The sequence below is a fragment of the Daucus carota genome, chromosome 3 (genome assembly GCF_001625215.2).
Source record: "Daucus carota subsp. sativus chromosome 3, DH1 v3.0, whole genome shotgun sequence".
In the NCBI taxonomy this organism is placed as follows: domain Eukaryota; kingdom Viridiplantae; phylum Streptophyta; class Magnoliopsida; order Apiales; family Apiaceae; genus Daucus; species Daucus carota.
In genome coordinates this window covers 51,340,542-51,361,764 of record NC_030383.2, presented here as the reverse complement: position 1 = coordinate 51,361,764, position 21,223 = coordinate 51,340,542, and the positions used below count along the sequence as shown (strand labels likewise).

General features: G+C 34.6%; 4 protein-coding genes across 4 annotated transcripts; 2 read left to right on the top strand and 2 right to left on the bottom strand.

The window, feature by feature from the left end:
• Window positions 1–1,546: 1,546 nt before the first annotated feature.
• On the bottom strand, window positions 1,547–4,343 carry LOC135151687 (uncharacterized). The gene is made up of 2 exons (XM_064090745.1): window positions 4,031–4,343; window positions 1,547–3,843 (listed from the first exon to the last, which is right to left on the bottom strand). Exons 1-2 carry the CDS (start codon window positions 4,070–4,072, stop codon window positions 2,587–2,589), a joined length of 1,299 nt encoding a protein of 432 aa, XP_063946815.1. The 5' UTR covers window positions 4,073–4,343; the 3' UTR covers window positions 1,547–2,586.
• A 75-nt stretch (window positions 4,344–4,418) lies between these two features.
• LOC108215049 (acyl-coenzyme A oxidase 2, peroxisomal) lies at window positions 4,419–8,678 on the top strand. Its single transcript, XM_017387377.2, has 7 exons — window positions 4,419–5,072; window positions 5,371–5,486; window positions 6,044–6,924; window positions 7,403–7,582; window positions 7,673–7,839; window positions 7,928–8,051; window positions 8,240–8,678. The coding sequence occupies exons 1-7, from the start codon at window positions 4,633–4,635 to the stop codon at window positions 8,402–8,404; spliced, it is 2,073 nt and encodes a 690-aa protein (XP_017242866.1). The 5' UTR covers window positions 4,419–4,632; the 3' UTR covers window positions 8,405–8,678.
• Window positions 8,679–14,541: 5,863 nt separating this feature from the next.
• Window positions 14,542–16,050, top strand: LOC135151569 (uncharacterized). The gene has a single exon (XM_064090111.1). It carries the CDS (start codon window positions 14,542–14,544, stop codon window positions 16,048–16,050), a length of 1,509 nt encoding a protein of 502 aa, XP_063946181.1.
• A 2,228-nt stretch (window positions 16,051–18,278) lies between these two features.
• LOC108211686 (protein DOWNSTREAM OF FLC) lies at window positions 18,279–19,380 on the bottom strand. The gene is made up of 2 exons (XM_017383349.2): window positions 18,996–19,380; window positions 18,279–18,829 (listed from the first exon to the last, which is right to left on the bottom strand). Exons 1-2 carry the CDS (start codon window positions 19,144–19,146, stop codon window positions 18,504–18,506), a joined length of 477 nt encoding a protein of 158 aa, XP_017238838.1. The 5' UTR covers window positions 19,147–19,380; the 3' UTR covers window positions 18,279–18,503.
• Between the last annotated feature and the right edge of the window lie 1,843 nt (window positions 19,381–21,223).

The window sequence follows — 21,223 nt, the reverse complement described above, 5'->3', positions numbered from 1 at the left end:
AACTTATTATGTTTTTAGAAACTTGCCACTCAACTAAAGTTTTTTTCCTTTTAGTCACTGATGTTAGGTTCGGAATTTTTTTTGCCACTAAAGTTAGGTTCGGATTTGATTATTACCATTATATTAATTTTTTGTAGTATTATTAAAATATAATGATAACCCGTAATATTTTGATGATTTGATATATGTCTATATTTATATATAGTACTTTTATGTACCCAAGATCGTTTATCTTCGGTGATAAAAGTTAAACACGCATTTTACGGTTTTCAAAAGTGTACTCTCATAAATTATTTTATTTTTTCTTCTGAATAAAAATTTAGTGTTTAAATTTTTATACGCAAAAAGAAAATCTCATAAATCATCGAAGGTTAAGTTTTCCTCTCTATTTATTTATCTTTATCTTGAAAATTATAATAAGATAAAGTTATTAAAAATTATGAGGATAAATTTAAGAGAGATCTTAGGCTGAACTAGGTGATTGAAACTTTAATAGTGAAATATGATGCATCATATCACTCAATTAGATTTTATTTTATCGTGAAGAGCATGAATTATTTGAAGTCAATGATTCCATACTAATGATTTACTGAATTTCTAGAATTCTAATTACGATTTTTCCTAATTTTAATATTATATCACCTCATTTTATGTTATTATTGCTATATACAAAATATAAACATACATCATATTATCAAAAAATTATATACTATCACTATGTATTAATGATGCTAAAAAATTATCACAATGCTAATAATCATATCCGAACCTAAATTAGTGACTAAAAACAAATCCAAACCTAACATCAGTGGCTAAAAGGAAAAAAAAATTAGTTGAGTGACAAGTTTCTAAAAACATAATAAATTCGGTGACAAAAAAATCTATTTTCCCTATTAAATTTGTCCGATTGAATCATATCAGATTTTCACCCCCATTGATGTTGACATGCCTATTTGGCAACACTCCTCATTCGGGTTATATATCAAAGAAGCCACTCATTCCGATTAAATATCTCGTCTAGACCACCCATTACAAAGTCATATCATTTAAACCACTGAACCCAACTTATATATCATTCGGTTAGTTACCCTAGTTTTGCATGGATGGAAAAGTGATGTGGCATCCACGTAGGCTTTGCACAGTAACTAGTTGTTAATATAACACGTGCATCTCTTTATTTTCCATATACATAAACAACTAACATAACATTCAATTTTATTATAAAAATTATTATTTTATTAATTACGATAAAATTATTGCTTTATAAATAATTTTAAAATTATTATTTTAAAAATTATTATACAATTATTATTTTATAAAATTATAATTTTACAAACTTAATAAAAATTTATTACAAAATAGCTATTTTAAACTACAATGTGGATTAAAAAAATTACTATGAATTCTTGTTGTGATTTTTAAATTATAAAAATACAAATGAAGAAATAAATTATACTTGACATAGAAATTAATTGTCAAAACTTTGTATCGTCAAAAGATTATCAATATCATTTATGCATAATTTAGAGACATACACAGCAAAAAATGAATACCAAAATAAGTTGCATTAGCAAAGATAATAACTACTAGTTTGTCTCAACAAACAAAAGTCACACATCATAAAAGTAAACTAGAAGTGCATATCACTGTTGTTGTACACTGCTGAGCCTCCCAGTGAGCCAAGAAGACTTGCGGCATGTACATGCTGTCCCATGTTAACTGCACTTGCACTGTTAGTTTGTGAATCCTGGGTAATACTGGACCTTCTAACTTGTAATTTTGGCTTTTTAAGCCCCAGAGTCTTTCTTTTTGGAGCTGAAGTATGACCTGCACTCTTGTGGGTAGCATTTTCTCCATTCAACTCTGTAACACTCTCATATCCACCAGATAAATCATTCTCACCAGTTTGTAAATCTGGGCATTTTGATTTTCTATGACCAGCCTTTTTGCAGTTGCTACAATGTTGAACCCTCTTACTACTCCATCTCTGCACCTTCTCTTCTGTATTGCCCTTCTTTCCTTGTGTCCCCCCTTCCCATTCTTCTTTCCTCCTTAATCTCTTGGGTCTGCCCCTTAGTTTCTTAGGGATCTCTGGAGGAAGCATCACATCCTCACCGTAAAACTCCCAGTAATCCACACCTTTAAGTGCCTGCAGAGGATATGAATAGCTGGCAAGGTATTTATCTCTTTTGTAGAAATTTGACACATAGTAATTGGGTTGATGCCTTCTATTATAAATTGCTGCCAATGCGTGAGAACATGGTATCCCTGTTAAGTCGAAAACTCTGCAATCACAAGACCTCCTATCTAAGTCAACAGTCACAAATCTAGTGTTGTATTTCACTTGATACCTACTTTCACCATCTCAAGCAGCCCTCCACTTTCTGGACTGATTAATCCTCTCATCCAATATTTTCTTGATTTTAGGACATATTTGCGAATTGTTGTCCATCATCTCTTTTCTTTTCTCTCTTATCCTATTCATCAGCTTAAAATGTATTTCCTGGAGCATATCTAACAGTGGCATGTACCTGGTAAATATTAAAAACACGAACATGTATTAAATACTATACCTAATTGTAAAGTTTATAAATATATCCTTCTAAATCTATTTTCATCACCATCATTCAGCCTTGTACCAGAGATCTTCACAGTGTTCTGTGAATTGTTTTTTATAATCTCATAACCAAAGTCTCTCACTCTCGAATAATGCTCTTTCAACTGATCAGCTACACCATCGAGGGCAGCTTTCCTCAATCTCATAATCTTAATCCAGGGCACCTCAATTTCTAGCTCATTCCTAATAGTCTCAATCATGTCCTTCACTCTCCACTGAGGATTTTTTCGGATCCTATCACCATGTTTATGAGATAAATACTTCACACTAGCTAGCTTATTTGTAAAGGGCTTGCTACAAAGATGCTCATTTACCAAAGTTTTAATTTCAACAATCTCACTTTGTTGTTGTCTTCTCACCCAAATTCTGAAAGGGCAACCAGAATCACACTTAACATGGGCTCTGTCAGGCTCATTGCACACAAAATGGACACCCCTTCTTTCATCCAAACCATATTGTTTTACTGAATTTCTAAATTCCTCCATGTTTACAAACGCCATTCCAACATTGAATTCCAGATTATTACTCCTTCTACTTGTAATACCTACAACTTTTCTTCTCTTCTTCACAGTCACGACAGGTGGCCCTATATATCCAGATTCCCTATTTTCATCCTCACTTGAGGAATCAATTGACATCAGCTCATCAGATTCAAAATCTGATTCTTGGAAAGGTGTGGCCATTGCAATTTTTATTGTATCCTGAACTTGTTTCTTCTTTAATCTATTCTGCTCCAACTCATCATCACTTTCAATCACAAAAGAATGTGTACTGTCACTAAATTCACTCCCAGTTTCCTCGTAGACAAAATCATCATCCTCACTATCATTATATTGATCCCCATCCCCACTGTCAATTCTCGTATCCTCAACAACTAATTTTTTACCCTTGTCTTTCACAACCAAATCCTTCGTAAAAGAATGGTCAACAAACAACTCAATTTTACCATAAGGCTCGCATATTTTAACACACTCCCTGATTGTAACATCATCATATAGTAATCTCATTCCACTAAACATATTTTTACCATCATTCTTAAAATGGACCAAACATTCAGGACTATAATTAAATTTTTCAGCAAATTCATCTAAATTTCTGTACGACAGGAAATCAGTATTGAAGTTCTTAATAACATCAACATACCCCCCGATATATATAGGATTTCTTGCATCAGCAGTAAAAGTACCATGGTGATGAAGCTCTATATCCACAAACTCCTTTGATACCTGAATAGCATAGACACATAAATTAGATAACCAACAAGATTAAGAAATATAACGCCATAGCGGCCATGTGCTGAAGAGTATATATATAGTGTCAAGTAGCAGTGTAGTATACATATGGATCACACACAACAGTAGTATACTCTGTTCTTATAAAACGCTAATATATAGTTCAGAGTTTTTAAATCACCTTGTGAAATTGTCCAGGCACACGTCCATCGTCTTCAGACATTGAGATGCTCGATCATCAACGTTGATCCCTTGAAGCTCAATCCCTTGAGATTTTTCTTCCCTTCAATTAGTTTTATGCTAGATGAATAGTCTAATTAGGTTTTTTTGTTATTATACTTGCACGTTGATCATGCCATGTCAGAATGCCACTGGGAAGCGACGTGGATGCCATGTAAGCACTTAACGGTTTCCGTCAAATATCATGACAAGTAACTAACGGAATGATATATAAGTTGGGTTGAGTGGTTTAAATGATATGACTTTGTAATGGGTGGTCTAGACGAGATATTTAATCGGAACGAGTGGCTCGTTTGATATATAACCCCTCCTCATTCACAGATGATAGCATCTTCCGTAAATACACGTCGTCTGCATCCTTATCACCCACCTCGATCACCGCGCCAATCCAGACAACTAACTCCCTCATCCAATAAACTTCCTCCACGTATCACCCCATTCAATTCCACCTCATCAAATCTCAACATCAGTTAATACACATAAAGAATGAAATGGAGAAAAAGTAACGCCATTTTAAACAAACAAGCAAGCAAGCCTTGATCAATGGAGTCGTCATCATCTCCTCTCAAGTCGAATCCAACGGCTGAAGAAGAAACCAGCAGCAGACGCATCCAACGGCTGTCGTTGCATCTGAATCCCCCGCCATCAGAGAACTCGGCGATGGAGATGGCCACGTGCGCGGCGCGTGCGAAGCTGAACGTGAACACAACGCAACTGAGTTTACTGATGAGAGGAAAGCACAGAGACATACAGGAGAAAGTGTACGAGTTCTTCAGGTCAAGGCCTGATTTACAGACGCCGATAGAAATATCGACGGAGAAGCACAGAGAGCTGTGTATGAAACAGCTGTTAGCGTTGGTCAGAGAAGCTGGAATCAAGGCGTTTAAGTATGTCGTTGAGGATCCGTTTGTGTATTTTGCTATCGCTGAAGCTGCTGGTAGTGTTGATGTTTCTTTCGGTATCAAACTCGGTGTCCAATATAGGTACTGATGATTTAGTTTTTTTAATATGATTTTCAATTTTCAATACTTCTATTTATTGATTTAAGCTGCAAATTAGTGTTAGCAATCTTAATTTAATAACACAAGGCTGTAGTTAATTTCTATTTGTTAATTCTTCCAAACTAGTTGTGGAAATGAATGAATTAATTTTGTCTTTCGAGTCATATTAGGCAGTCTTCCAAACTAGTTGTGGAAATGAATGAATTAATTTTGTCTTTCGAGTCATATTAGGCAGAAATGCAGAATTGTAACTTGGGGAGTGGACTGTTGTTTATTGCAGTCTATGGGGAGGTTCTGTGATCAATTTGGGAACGAAGAAACATAGGGACAAATACTTTGATGCCATTGACAATGTTGAGTATCCTGGCTGTTTTGCCATGACCGAGCTTCATCATGGTATGCGATTCCTATGACATTTGGTTTAGCGCTATCTGTAGTTATATATTGGTTGTTTTTATGTTGTTTTTGCTTATATGAACCTCCACACTGTTGTAATCCTTCCTACCCGTCTATCAGTATGCAGTTTGTGCATTTTGATATAAAGGTTTGATAAACAATAGTTATAGTATATATAGCACGATGAAACAAACATATCATGGAGATATAAGGTTATTGGGGTAGAGTTTAAAATGACAGTTTCCGTGTAAAAATGAAAAATAGCATGTAACATATACTTAATTCAATGCTGGACCAAGAAAGAAAGCACTACAGTTTTGCTCCTACCTGATTATAAGACATGCTTGTCAATTATTGTAGAAGCTACTGCAGCAAACAGTTTGCGGAAAACTTATGATTCTAATGAATCAGTCAGGGAGTAAGGAATTAGGTATAGTTAGTTTATTCTTTGCCCAAAATTAACCATATGTTGGATTTGGGAACTACATTTTTCATGATGCAACAGACACAGCAGGTAGCATAGGTTCTAATCTCTATCATTTCTTCTGTCCTTGAAGGATCAAATGTTCAAGGTCTCCAAACTCTTGCTACATTTGATCCGCTTACAGATGAATTTGTTATCGACACGCCTAATGATGGAGCAATTAAATGGTGGATTGGGAATGCTGCAGTACATGGAAAGTTTGCAACAGTGTTTGCCAAACTGATGTTGCCAACTCATGATGCTAACGGTTTTTCTGATATGGGTGTGCATGCCTTTATTGTCCCGATAAGAGATATGGAAACTCATGAAACCCTTCCAGGGGTTGAGATACAAGACTGCGGCCACAAAGTTGGTCTGAATGGAGTAGATAATGGAGCACTGAAATTCCGTTCAGTGAGAATTCCCCGAGATAATCTTTTAAATAGATTTGGAGATGTCGCACGGGATGGTACATATACAAGCAGCCTTCCTACCATCAACAAACGCTTTGCTGCCACACTCGGTGAGCTTGTAGGTGGAAGGGTTGGTCTTGCCTATTCTTCAGTTGGCATCCTAAAGATCGCCGTCACAATTGCTACTAGATATTCTCTATTCCGTCAGCAATTTGGTCCTCCCAAACAGGCTGAAATCAGTATTTTAGATTACCAGTCCCAGCAGCACAAACTTATGCCAATGTTGGCTTCAACTTATGCATTTCATTTCGCCACACTGCTTTTGGTAGAAAAGTACTCTGAGATGAAAAAGACCCATGACGAGGAATTAGTGGCAGATGTTCATGCACTTTCAGCAGGACTGAAAGCTTATGTTACTAGTTATACATCAAAATCTTTAAGTATTTGTAGAGAAGCTTGTGGTGGTCATGGCTATGCAGCTGTAAATCGATTTGGTAGCCTGAGAAATGATCACGACATTTTTCAGACTTTTGAAGGGGATAACACCGTTCTCCTACAACAGGTTGCAACTGATCTCTAATCTTAGTGTTGCACTTTCGAGACAGTTTATAAATAATATTTTATACAACTATCTAAATTTATTCAAATTTTAAGATGGTTGGGGTTTCAAGCTCTGCCTGATCAGTTTGTTGTTCAATCATTGAGCTAAATAATCCTCAAAATATTTTTAAGTTTTTGTATGGATTACATGACTTGTTTGATTTAATATAGAAACTTCCCCCACAATCACCTTTTTCCTATAGTTAGCCTCTACCATTGCTTGTGATCCTGGATTGTCCTTTTGATAACCCTGTCAATTTCTGTAAGTTGTGATATCATATGTGCATCTTGTAACAGTAACTAGAGTAATTTAATATCAGAAAATCTGAAATTTCATACATCCGACTTCTTGGTGAGTTTAAACCTACATTTATTGGATCCCTAGCTCTGACTGTTTGTTTACCTTTAAGCAAACTTATGGGCTTTTTCTTGAAATCCAGGTGGCAGCTGATCTTTTGAAGCAGTACAAGGAAAAATTTAAAGGCGGAACACTTACAGTCACATGGAACTACTTGAGAGAGTCAATGAATGCATACCTTTCACAACCAAATCCATTGACCTCCAGGTGGGAAGGTGAAGACCATTTACGTGATCCAAAATTCCAGTTGGATGCTTTCAGGGTAAGTTCTCCAAATCCTTTTAAAATTGTTTTAGGCAAAGGTTATAGCTTGTGTTAAATCTCTTCTTCTGGTTTGCTACCAAATTTGCAGTACCGTACATCTCGATTGCTGCAAAGTGCTGCTGTGCGGCTTCAGAAGCATTCAAAGAACCTTGGTGGTTTTGGTGCATGGAATAGATGCTTAAATCATTTACTTACTCTTGCAGAGTCTCACATTGAATCTGTCATACTTGAAACATTTATTAATGCTGTAAAAAAGTATGGTTCGAAAGATTTGTTGGTTACTTCATATTTATGGATATATTGTATTTATACCAATGAGTAACTCCGCATTCTTGTTTTTTAGCTGTCCTGATGCAAGTTCTCGTGCTGCTCTGAAACTTGTTTGTGATCTTTACGCGATGGATCGGATATGGAATGACATTGGCACTTACCGTAATGTGGACTACATGGCACCTAATAAAGCGAAGGTAATTTAACAAGCAGTCTGGAAAATTACACTCTAACTGATTCATAATTATGGAGGCATGGATTTTCACGTCTGACTTGCAGATGCTGCTTAAAATAGTCGAGTTCTTTGAATTACATGTGACATTTGTTATCGTTTCTATGTTAACCGGTGGCTTGTGTTTCTACTCATGTTTTTTGTCATATGCAGGCAATTCACAAGTTGACAGAATACCTAAGCTTTCAGGTCAGAAATATCACCAGAGAGCTAGTTGATGCCTTTGATATGCCAGATCATGTCATAAGGGCGCCTATCGGCAAACAGACACCTGTAGAAGCTTATTCAGAGTACATACAACAAGTAGGGTTCCAATAATGAAAAGATAGCTTGAAGTTGCTCTATACATACTTACCACGATATTGTTAAGGAAAGCTGGAAGTTGCTATATATACATACTTTCCATCAACTCCAAAATCCATATGGTGAAAATGAAGGCATTTATTCGAATCATTATATTTGTAGCAATAGAAGAGGGAGCCATGGAAGCTGGGCTTTGCAGGAGGAACCATCCTGATTATTCAAAAAGATTGCAACCAAAACTAAAGTTCCCAAACATTTGTCTTCAATTAATAATTTCATTGTTCTTGAAGTATTGTTTCGCACTTGCAACTTTGAGTTAATTGGCTAATTCATAGTGCTTACTCTGCTGTTTGATAATAAAAATCAAAAACTTGCAATGTGCTCTAGTGATTAAATAGTTAAAGAAGAATTAACTTACACATAGTGGTAACTCCCAAAGGTGCTTATGTTAAATGTCGTCACATGTTAGGTCATATGATTTTCTTCACTCAAAATTAAATTAAAAGACTTTTAACCCAAAATTTTTTGACCCTGCTATGTGAAAATATAACATGATGAAATGAATCATAATCAATGTGCAGTGTATAACTGGATATCTTCAATATCAATCCCGACATTATACAAACATGTTTGAGGCAAACCTATTATGATTCTCTTAAATAGAGTGAAGTAATGATAATCTGAAATATGAGTAAGCAAAAAACTTGTTAATTGAATTTTATATAATCATCCACCATATAGTATAAGAATAATATTTTATTAATATATTTATTTTGATGGATGTGATAAAAAAAGAAATTTATTATCTTTATGTCTTCTAAATAAGAATTTATTTTACTCTCGTCTTAAAAAATATAGACAATGAAGGAATGATAAAAGTTACGTTGTTGTGATGAATTCCTATTTTTGTCCACGTATTATTATAGATAATGGAGATACAAAAATTGTATTTATACAAACTGACAACTTAATACAAGTAATGAAATTACATGCATTGAAAGTTCACAACCCATATAAGAGCAATCAATCAAAATCCACAAAATTCAAACCCAAATTCGTATTTGCGAGTTAGATTCGTGTCAGATTGTTGGGTCGGGTCTCATTTTTCCATCTTTACTGTAACGAGAGTCTTGGTAGATAATAGATTTTCAACAAAGATCTTAATTAACCCCGCATTTTTGGAGATAGGATATAATGACTTTCAACTCGCACCTTTAAAATTAATTTTCGCTTGAATGAGATTGAGTGATCAAAGGCATGATCCAATGCGTCCATGATAATGAGGATAAAGTCACAAGAAGTCACAAAAATGATGAATTTTTGGTGATTAAAGAAATGTCGTCTTATAATATGATTTATAATATGATTCTTGGACCAATAAGACTTCATACGATCAAAGCTATAACTTCAATATATTATCTAAAACCCAAACTCACGACTATGAACAGAACTAGAGAAGAAAAAAAAGATCAATTAATAATGACTGGAACATGTTATATAGTTGCGTAATATCAATTAGAATTGTTAGACAAATACTACCCGAAAATCGAGATAATAAAAGGGTGTGGTAAGCCAATTGAGGATTTTGTTGTGGTAACACAAATTCCCGAAGAGTCGGTAAAACGAAAGAATGATAGTTTTTCCCAAAAAAGGCGGAAGAAGTGGAATGAAAAGTTATGATTTTTTGACTAAAATGTGCAGGTGAAATGTACCAATAAATTTAAAATCTAATGAACAAAGCCATTGGAATAAATGAACGCAACACGCTAGCCCCAAGCCCTAAAAGACTTTCAGATAAAGTGTCCTAATGAAGTACCTAAAGTGGTAAGGTACTACAAAATAATATCAGTTTTAAATATATGTGCTTTCGAAATAGACTCTAGAAAAATTATGACCTCTAAGAGAAAAATCGAATTCAACAGCAGCAAAATCAAAGATATCCTCTAAAAAAAGTTGTTAGGGGGCTAAAATCATTAGATGATTTATCTTCAAGTTAGAAAAAAATGACTTATGTCCATCAATGCACTAAATAGGGCCTTTGTTTAGACTATTGAAAGTCAAAAAGACATTAAAAAATTTAAAGAAATACTCACTCCATCCCATATTAAGTGAGCTTGTTTGACTTTTACAGAGATTAAGAAAAATGTAGTAAGTTTAGTTGAAAAGTGGGTAAAGTGGTGGGACCTATCAATACTTAATAATAGATTTGCGATAGCGGAGGAAAGTAGTGGGTGTAATAGTGAAAAGTAATGTTCAAAAATAGTAAGTATGATAGGTTCATTCTTTTTGGGACGTCGCAAAAAGGAATGAGGGTCATCTAAAATGGGACGGAGGGAGTACATGATTAAGCAACTTCCGCTAAAAAAAACTACTTTAGGAAAAGAATTTTTCTTGTGTTTAACAATAACTAGTCAAGTTTTGCACGTTATTCTTGTGAAATAAGAGGATAAGGTTCTAAAGCCCATCACAACAAAAAAATTTACTAACTTCGTGGTTAAATACATCATTGACAATCATGAAGTCGCAGACAAGTCTCTTTTAAAGTTAAATTAGATTAGTAGTTTAGTTTGGGCATAGACTCTCATCGTATTAACGTCCCTTAATTTATGGAGTTTCTATTGTTATAGGACTATCCCAGCATCTTGAATTTTGATGGGTAATGGGCTCAAAAATTGATAATTTATGGTATTAGATTTTCGATCAGTAAAGTCTTAAATCACATATTTGGTTATACGTCAGATTTTTTTTCTTCATTAACAACTCAATTGTTTTAGCGTTCTTCATCTTATAAATAACAATTTAGTTTAGTTTTAAGATAGAAGTCTCGTTCTAGCAAAATTTCAATCCCTGTTCGAAAACAGGAGTTCACCAGATTGTAAACTCAATCCTAAATTCTTCAACAACCTTTCTTTTATCCATATATATTTCGTACTATGGATCAGTCTTTTGAAAGAAATTAAACCTCAATGTTAATTTCCAAAAATATATAAAGAAATGATTCAATAAATTGTTCTTCTTTATAAGCTATAAAATAAATAAATAAATAAGTAAAAACTACACTTATATTTGTGTGGAACTCCTTCTCGTTATACCGAATTAGAGAAGTCTTCCGGGTCTTTGGTGTCAATTTTTCAAACTTATCAGCAAAAATTACTTTCACATATCTATATTTCACTCCATGTTCAACACATTTTATATATGAGTTATTGATGTTGAACTTGAATAATTCTTTTTGTAACAATTCACAAGTCATCAACATGGTTTGACAATAAGATACGATGAAAACCTATAAGTGCTTAATACGATCTGAGCAATATATATTATTATGATAAATATAATCTATCTTTCAATCAATCAATACTCATTCTGATCCAATATAATAATTACATCACTATAAATAAGTAACCCAACACTCCGGGAAATATTGATACATCAGAATTAATCTGTCCATCCATCTTGATTGATAGTATATGAGAATATCGAAATATCTAGTCAAAAATCCATCTATTATGGGTCAATATACTAAGTTTGCATCAAAATAAAAGATAATTTAAGTTATATCAGCATGTAGTCTAGCATTCAATACTCTTTACATGTGGTTCGACATCAAATATTGTATATAATTATTAGGTAGGACACGTAATCATAGATCTATGATATCCTTCGACACAAATACTATTATATGCAATGTCATTTATCGGAAAGATCCTACTCGTACGTGAAACTTACCTATTACACGGTCAATAATCAAAAAGGCTATCTTGCGTCAATCTATTTAAAACTAGTTGAAAAAATTCAAAAAAAACAGTGTGGAGACTAGAAAAACTGAACATGCAATCTGATGAACAATCTTCATTATAAACTCTCTCAGTAACAAATTACACTTTGATGCACAATTGTGAGCTCATTAATAAATATTAAAATAAGATCGACAATCTCTATCTCAACATTAAATCGGATAAGTTGCCAAATTTTATAATTAGGGATTCACAAAATACATATTAGTAAGGTTTTAATCATATTGAGCTTTGATTTTGAATGAAGAGGGCCGAGTTTTCGAAAAATAACTGGGTTTATTTAGACACTTAGATGGGTTGAGCCGGGTTTTTACCCGAGTCGGACAGAGATTTCTCATTTATATTAAATACTATTATAATTTTGATATTTGAAAATTTTTTAACTAAATAACCGTTTGCTTGTTTACTTGCTAACTTTAATTATTTAAAACAAGTATACATATTAATTTGTTCACTTTTAGTCATGAATATGTAAAAATATACATGTTTAAATTATTTTCATTAGTAATGAGTGTAAGAACATGTTTGAATAAATGAATGTATTATAATATTTGAAAGGAGTAAATTCCAAAGGTGTGGCTGAAGTTTAGAGCAACTTGCAAGTTTATGGCCGAACTTTACAAATTACAAAAGCGTGGCTAGAGTTCGCCTCCGTCTTTTAAAACTTTCTCTCCCGTCAAATGCTTTCTAATGGAGCTAATGGAGTTGAGGGTATTTTTTAATTTTTTGAAATTCTTCTATTTTCTCCTTTATTTTCTCAGTCGCTCTGCCGCTGTCCTCCTTCTCCCTCTCTCCTTCTCCTCTCTCTTTTTTTTTCTCTCTCTCCACATCACACTCTCTACCTCTTCATTCTCTCATGTATCTCACTCGGATTCTCCTTATCCTGGAAACTCGAGCACCAATGGTGGGGACTTGCTCCATGCGGTGGTTCCATGATCATCCTCACCGTGTTTTTCCAGTACATGATCCCCTGTGATCCTGATAGAATATATTTTTATATATATTCTATATGATTTTATTCTCATATTTAATTACATTTTGCACTGATTTGGATATTTATTTAATATATTTTCATGTTTTATTGTAGGGAATAAAGAATTTCAAGTTCGGAAGGATTTGGAGATAAATTAGCTATTTTGGAGCTAATTCCTATGGAAATTCGGATTTATTGGGTTCTACCCGATTTCTGCACTGTTTGGGCCATATCTTGAGCTCCGGATGTCAGAATTGGATGATCTTACAGCCCACGCGAAGCCCTTTTAATTCTCTTTAATTTAGAAGTGGTCCAAGAAGCAAAGTCCAATCAGAAAAGCCCGAAAACAGAGCAGCAAAGAAAGTTGCGAATTTTGACAAAGAATCCTACCTTGCTTGGGAGTTCTATTTTGTATATGGATTTAAAATATTAGAAAGACTTTTAAGAGAGAAGGAGGATCAGATTTTATTATTAGAGGATTACCATTAGAATAGACATTAGTTACTTACGCTATTTTACAGAGGGTTAGGTCTTCTTCTCATTCTCTCCATACTTTGTTCGAGACATTATTTTCTCCATTAATAGAAGCTTTGAGGTATTTCTTGATCATCACTTGTTTATTTGTTAATGTTTTATATGGCTCTCTTCATTATCTTTGTTGCTTTAGTCGCTAGTATGTGTGAGTAGTTCCATTCTAGGACGGAAGGGGAGCCATGTTTGCACCATTATAATGCTTTATTTTCATTAATGGTTTAATGGGTAATGTGTAATTCTAGTCTATATGTCTTGATGTTCGATCTGTGTAATTGGCCAATATCATAGATTGATTGTATGCAAATAGGAGTACAAGATCGAGAGATGTACTTACTAGAGGCACACATAAGATTAGCGGGATTGAAATTGAGTGCGAGAGCATCAATGGATTCCTGAGAGTGTTAATGCTTGAGAGAGATTAACAATTGCTCTAATTACATGACTTGTCGAATTATTATATGAATAGCTAGTTTTGGTGTAAGCATGGTGAACCTGAATTGTCCTAGACTTTAGTTAATTGATTTAAATCATCTTTGCATTGCTTTATTTAGTTAGTAAAATAATCTTAAATATTCGTTCGTCTTGTGAAACAATTTGCAATAGTCAGATTAAGATTCTTGAAACTTGTCTCCCTGTGGATTCGACCCGTACTTGCTAGTATCTGTTTACAACAGGCACCGTGCACTTGCGGTAGATATAAATTTACACATCAAGTTTTTGGCGCCGCTGCCGGGGAGGCGCTAGTTTTCTATATATTTTAGTTTGATTATTTAGATTGTTTCCTTTGTCTCATTGGAGCTTTAGTTCCAATCGAGACTGTTTTCACTGTTTTCCTTGTTTAGTTGTTCATGCCCAGGTCTACAGGAGACGTGGAATCAACTACTCCTGATCCTGATTTTGACACTACTCTACAGCAATATCTTGATCAACGAAAGAAAGGGAAACAAGGGTCAAAGATTAAAATGGGTGATCTTCCTATTAAATCTTTGAAGAATTATTCGCAGCCCTCTCCGAGTGGTGTGCCTATTGGCATTGCTATGCCAAATATTCAAGCAGCAAACTTTGAGATCAAACTGGCGTTGCTCACTATGATCCAACAGAATCAGTTTGCTGGTCTTCCAACTGAAGATCCTACGCTTCACTTGCAAAGGTTTCAACAGCTCTGCTCTACCATCAAGTTTCAGGGAGTCACTGCAGATCAAGTGAAAGTTATGTTGTTCGGGTTTTCTCTTCGTGATAAAGCTCAGAAGTGGTTGAATGATATCAATGTGACCGAGTGGGATGCAATTGCTCAAGCCTTTCTCACTGAGTATTTCCCTCCCAACAAAACTAATGATTTGGTTGACAAGTTGACCACTTTCAAACAAGAATATGATGAAACTCTTAAGGATGCATGGGACAGATTCAAAGATATTCAACGCTCGTGTCCTCATCATGGTCTTGAGAAGTGGTTTCTTCTCAAGCGCTTCTATTATGGTCTTGACTCCGAGACGAAGAGCACGGTAGATAATGCTGCAGGTGGTGTTTTTCTAGACAAAGGAGTTGATGATGGTTATGCTTTTCTTGCAAATCTAGCTGCAAATCACTTCAATAACCCGAGAGCACCTAAGAAAAGGGGTAAACTTGAAGTGGATGCTTATTCTCTTTTATCATCACAACTCGCAACATTGACACAAGAGATTCACTCGTTGAAAACTTCACAAGCCTCTAATACTCAACCTATGAGTATTAATGCACTATCTTCTATGGCTCCTATGAATAATCAGGTTTGTGAAGTATGTGGTATTCAAGGACACCTTGGTAATGATTGTTTGTACAATGTTCAGAATGCACAAAACTTTCAGATGGAGCAGGCAAATGCTTTTCAGCAGAGGCAGCAATATAATCCGTACTCCAACACTTACAATCCGGGGTGGAGAGATCATCCTAATTTCTCCTACAGGAATAACAATGGTCAAAATCCTCCTCCAAATCAGCAGCAACAATATCAGCATCCTCAGCAACAACAATATAGGCCTTCTCAAGGGCCTATGAACCCTCCTGGATTTCAGAAACCTGCTCAACAACATGCTCATCCATCTAGCCCAGCTGCACAACCTGATCAGACGCAAGAGATGTTAAAGTTGTTGATGCAAGAAATTAAAGACATGAAAGTTCACAATAAGATGATGGAGACTCAGATTGCACAATTAGCCAGCTCTTCAACTACAAGGCAACCTGGTTCTTTACCATCTCAACCAACTCATTCAAAGGAGAATATAAATGCTATTGCTTTGAGGAGTGGTCTCACATATGATGGTCCTCCAATGCCTGTGGATGATGTGATTGATGAGAAAAAAAAAGGAAAGCTCCAATGATGATAAGGTGAATGAAGCTGTTGATTTGACAAACAAGGGTGGAACTGAAGGAAGCAAGAATGATGATACCGAGAAGACTGTTAGTGCTCCTCCACCTTTTGTGCCTAATCTGCCATTCCCTAGCAGGATGAACAAGACAAAGGTAGATCAACAGTTTGGTAAGTTTATGAAACTCGTCAAAAATCTTGAGGTAACAGTTCCTTTCACTGATTTAATTTCTCAAGTTCCATCATACGCAAAGTTTCTAAAGGATATTCTTACTAAGAAACGATCTTTTGGTGACGCATAGCTGTTTTGTTTTCTGCCCAGTAACAATAGGTTGATTTTTTTGGGCGAGTCACTGCATCGAAATTTTTCTTTGAATTTTTTATTTGTTTGCTAGTATTTGATCGAATTCACCGAGTAGTGTGTTTGTTGAACCTGCAATTCGAGCATAGTTTTTCTGTTTGCAATTTGAGTAACATGGAAGTTGGGTAGCATGTCTTATCTTCTGAAAGGGGGATGAAATGATTAGGGAACCCTAGCCCCCTTTGTTTCTTCCCCCTTTTCCTCAAACAATTTTATTTATATATTTTTACGTTTCTACCCCTTTGTTTTTTAATTTCTAAGTGAGTTAATAGCTAAAATCTGACGGAATTAACGGCGACCAAAGTTTTAAAATACGGAGTCGAACTCCAACTACCGTTTTGTAATTCTTAAAGTTCTGCCACAAACTTGCAATCGGTGTAAACTTCAGCCGCACCGTTGGAATTTACTCTATTTGAAAGTGTAAACATATTCCTGTGTAAAATATTTTCATTTATAAGAACATATATAGGTAAATGAATAATATTATAATAATAGAAATTTATCCAAACTTTTATCCGCCAGTCTTCGAAACCCGGATTTTACAGGCTAGCGTTACGTTATAGTTTATACTCGTTAATACCATATACGAGATCAAAACTGAGAGTGAGACTGGAAAGAACTTTTTTGGGACTGAACTTTCCTGGGTTTTACCTAGGGGTGGCAATATTGGACCCGACCCGACAACCCGACATGAATTCGACCCGCAAAATACGAATTCGGGTTGGGGGTTTTCGGGTTCGGGTCGAATTCGGGTTGACCCAAAATCAACCCAGAAAAATCGGGTCATTTTCGGGTTGAATTCGGGTTACCCGAAAATTAATATATAATATAAATATTATATATATTTTTATTATTTTTATTATTTTTATAAAATTTATTAGTTAAATTTAATATAAAATTATTTAATTTAATAAAAATTAATTTATTTGGATTAAAATAATATTTATTTATTATTTAAAAAATATTTTTATTAATAAATATTAATTTTCGGGTCGGGTTCGGGTTACCCGCGGGTAGTGCGGGTCGGGTTCGGGTTGGGTATTCTGACCCATTAAATTTTCGGGTCGGGTTCGGGTTGGGTAAATTTTTTGACCCGCGACTGTTAACCCGACCCGAACCCGACCCGAAACCCGAAATTGCCAGCCCTAGTTTTACCGTATCGGCTCTGACACTTTCTACATTTTCAGCTTCGTGCGACTATACAGAGTATCACCCCGTAGATCTCCTAATCTGCCAGTTCAAATTCAAAATTTTGTGCCACACTTCTTTGGGCAGAGACAAACTGAAATCGAAGTTTACGAATTTGTACAACTTTAACCATGTCCACAATCTTAGCAATCATTTGTAGAATTTAAGAAGTCCACAATTGTTGAAAATGTTTGAAAAATTCCGCAAGCCCACAGTTGTTGAAATTATTCACTAAAATCCTTTCCCTTTGAGATCAGCGAGATTGTCATGCACATTGCTCTGTAACTTACATGTGGTCCTGTTTAAAAATTAAACATTTGGGGTAAAATTAGAGTCTTTCTAGATGTTTTGATTATTTCAATCAGCTAATACTAGTATTTGATAGTTAGTGGATTAGTGATTTGAGCTCAAAAATTAAATTTTCAAAAAGCCATTTTGAGAATTTTTTTGGGTCACAGGTTTTGGTATTTAAGTTAATCAAATAGCTATTTACCAAACAGTTTTACAAAAAACCGCTAAACAAAACATTTATTTCAATCAGCTAATCAAAACATCTAATTTAATCGACTAACAGTAAACTGCTAATTCTCAAACATGACCAATTGTCTGTTACTCATATGATGAACATTGCCGGTTAATCGATCTAAAATAAACCTGGTTCTAATTTGATCTAGATAAAACTGAGAACTATAAATCACAAAAATTCAATATACTCACAGTTTGAGTGAACAAATACTGTCATTATTTCTTCAAAAGATTGCGAGTAACAATCTAAAAGTAGGAAACAAAACTACAAACAGTTTTAGTGACCAGATATAAACTTGTTACATGGACCGATTCAAATAAAAACTAGTGAAACATAGTATCATAAGTTTACTGGTAAAAAGTAAAAATGCAAGCCCAAGAAGAGCACCAGATCACTCATCAGTATCCAGGTACATCTTGAGGAGCTGTGTGCATCCAGCCAAGGACTGCTTCCTGAGAAAACCCATGTTGTTTGCAAAACGGATATTCGAGGTGAGCCCGTTGGCTCCCGTGAGAATGACACGAGCGCGGTCACGGCCTCTGTTCGGTGCAGAACAAAACGGATCCGGGCTGCTCACGAGGACAGCGTCGCATATGTCGTCTCCGCGATCGTATGATACTGAGATTTTGTACGTGCCGGTAGAGTCAGTCACTCCCTCTGCAGTGAATTTGATTCCGGTAGCGTCCGGACCTTTGCACTCAATTCTCACCTTTGCACCTGCATTACAATATATTAGCGGTTTTTCTATGGTATGCTTACAGGCACATGTTTAAATTTTACGCACTTAATTCATTTTGATTGATACCTAGTTATTAATAATGATAAACGTCTTATATATAAGAAACTACACCAATCAAAATGAACTATATAGACAAACCCTTACCGGCAATGTATTTGGTGGCCGAAGTTTCAAATCCGCAACGGCAAGTGTCGCAGTAGACACGGCCTTGTACCTCGAAGGGACTGCTAATAATGCGGGCGGTAGCAATGGCTGGGAGGATGCACAAAGCAAGCAATAAGAATAACCTAGCCATTTGATTCTACTATCTCCTGGCTAAATAATTGATGAAGATGGAAGAGGAAAATGTAGTGAAGGAGATAATTGAAAAGCACCGAATAAGAATGTATAGTATATATAGCGTTAGGTGGTAATGGCTGTCCAAATAACACTGTCACATGCAAGTCTACATATTGTATGGTAAGTTGTGTTGTATGATTCGAAAAATAAACCAAGTCACCAGCGGTTTAAGCGCCGGTATATAATCCAATTTTGTGTCGGTGCCCTCGTTCTGTTCTTGGAGATCTGTGCACATTAATACATTTCACAAGCTCTCATGTCTCCTGCCGGTAAGATTTAAAATAATAAAAGTAAACTCCTGCGTTCTGAATGTTAGCCGTAGTGACTTTTTCCCACTCCCTTTTACTGAATTTGATAACTTGATTACATAAACAAGTTTCTTTTCTGTGAATTAAAGTTGTAAACAAATACTCCTTCCCTTTCATAATAGATGTCCACTTTTGAACAAATTAAGCATATTAAGAAAAACTAACTATCAAGGCGCATACCCCAAGAGTAGTATGAAAGAGTGAACAAGTATTTTATTGCTTACTCTAACACAAATCCTGCAAAACCCTACTTCACGCCCGGCGAGTGAAAAATCAAATCAGTTTGGTCTCGGTTATCATCGTGTTAACGCTACATCAAATCGATCGGAGATGCGAGGTGATCATTCACATGGGTCCATCTGATAAGAAGATATCCTTGCAACGTACTAACAGATGTTATCTTTCCAAAATATAAAATTACATGATTATGATTATGTGATTATTTTTTATCTACAATATATATCATTGTTGTGTGGTTCATATTTCATTTTCCTCACGATTAGGATAAGTGAGTGCTTGAATCTATTATGTTATGAGTTGTTTCGTATCATATTTCATCATTTTTATATATTGTTTAGTTAGATTTTATTTGGTTTGTATCCTCTTCTTTGGTACTTAATTTCATTAGTGTCCATGATGAATGTTTGCAGTTTTTGGATGTTGGCCATGGAAGTGGTATAGCGTTGTATTAATTAGTGCGTGTAGATCACTCTGATTGACTAATGTTATTGCATGATTTTTGTTTTAGTTTTGTAATTTTGGACATTGTTTGTTGTTAATAGTAGTAATTGTAGACCTTAATATTAGTTATTTTTTGAATGACAAGTTGACTTTCTTTAAATTTTCTTATCTTTGAAATTTGAATTTTCTCTCCATGTTTTAATTTGAATTTTTGTGTTTCAATTAGAAGATAATTTGATAAGATAATTGTTGTGTTTTAATTTGATAATTATTGATTCTTGTACCCGAATTCCATAATTCATGGTGGCCATATATGATGACTTTATTGTGCCTTAATGAGGTATTATTGCGCCATTAAGGATTGATTTGTTGATTGGTGTATACCAAATTTATGTAGTGTTAATAATGATAATTAGCTAAAATTGTGATATTTTTGCTTGTCAAGATATTGTTTTATTTTTGAGTAGATATATTTTAGATCTTTCTTCTTTTCAATTATATTTTCCTATTTATATTTTAAATTTTTTTAATTAAAATTCGGTTATTTTGTTCAGATTAAAATTTTATTTTGTATCTAACCAAAGATATCTCACTATCTCTTTTGTGTAGATTTTTTTAATGATTTATTTTATATTAGTTTTTATATTACTTTCCTTATTCTTTAAAAAAATTATATTATATTTATATCTTTTAATGAGTTTGTTGACTCTTTTTGTCTTTCGTTTTATATAGTTTTATTATTCTATTGTCTGTATGAACTTATTATGATTTTATTTGTATTGTATTTTTTCAGGGTACGCGAGGTGGAAGAAGGAACAATAGCGGGACCATATATGGGTGTTTTCTTATCGAACATTAAAGCTTTATTGTCTAAGCGTCCCCGGTCATCTCTGCATGTTCGAGGGTTAGATGGTAAACTTTCTTGAATGAAAGGAACTCCTGGGAGCGGCTATTGTATTATGATACAATTCATCATACGTGAAAGTATCTTGTGACAAAAAAAACTAACTTTTGTAGAAAACTTTCATTTATTACTCCCTTCGT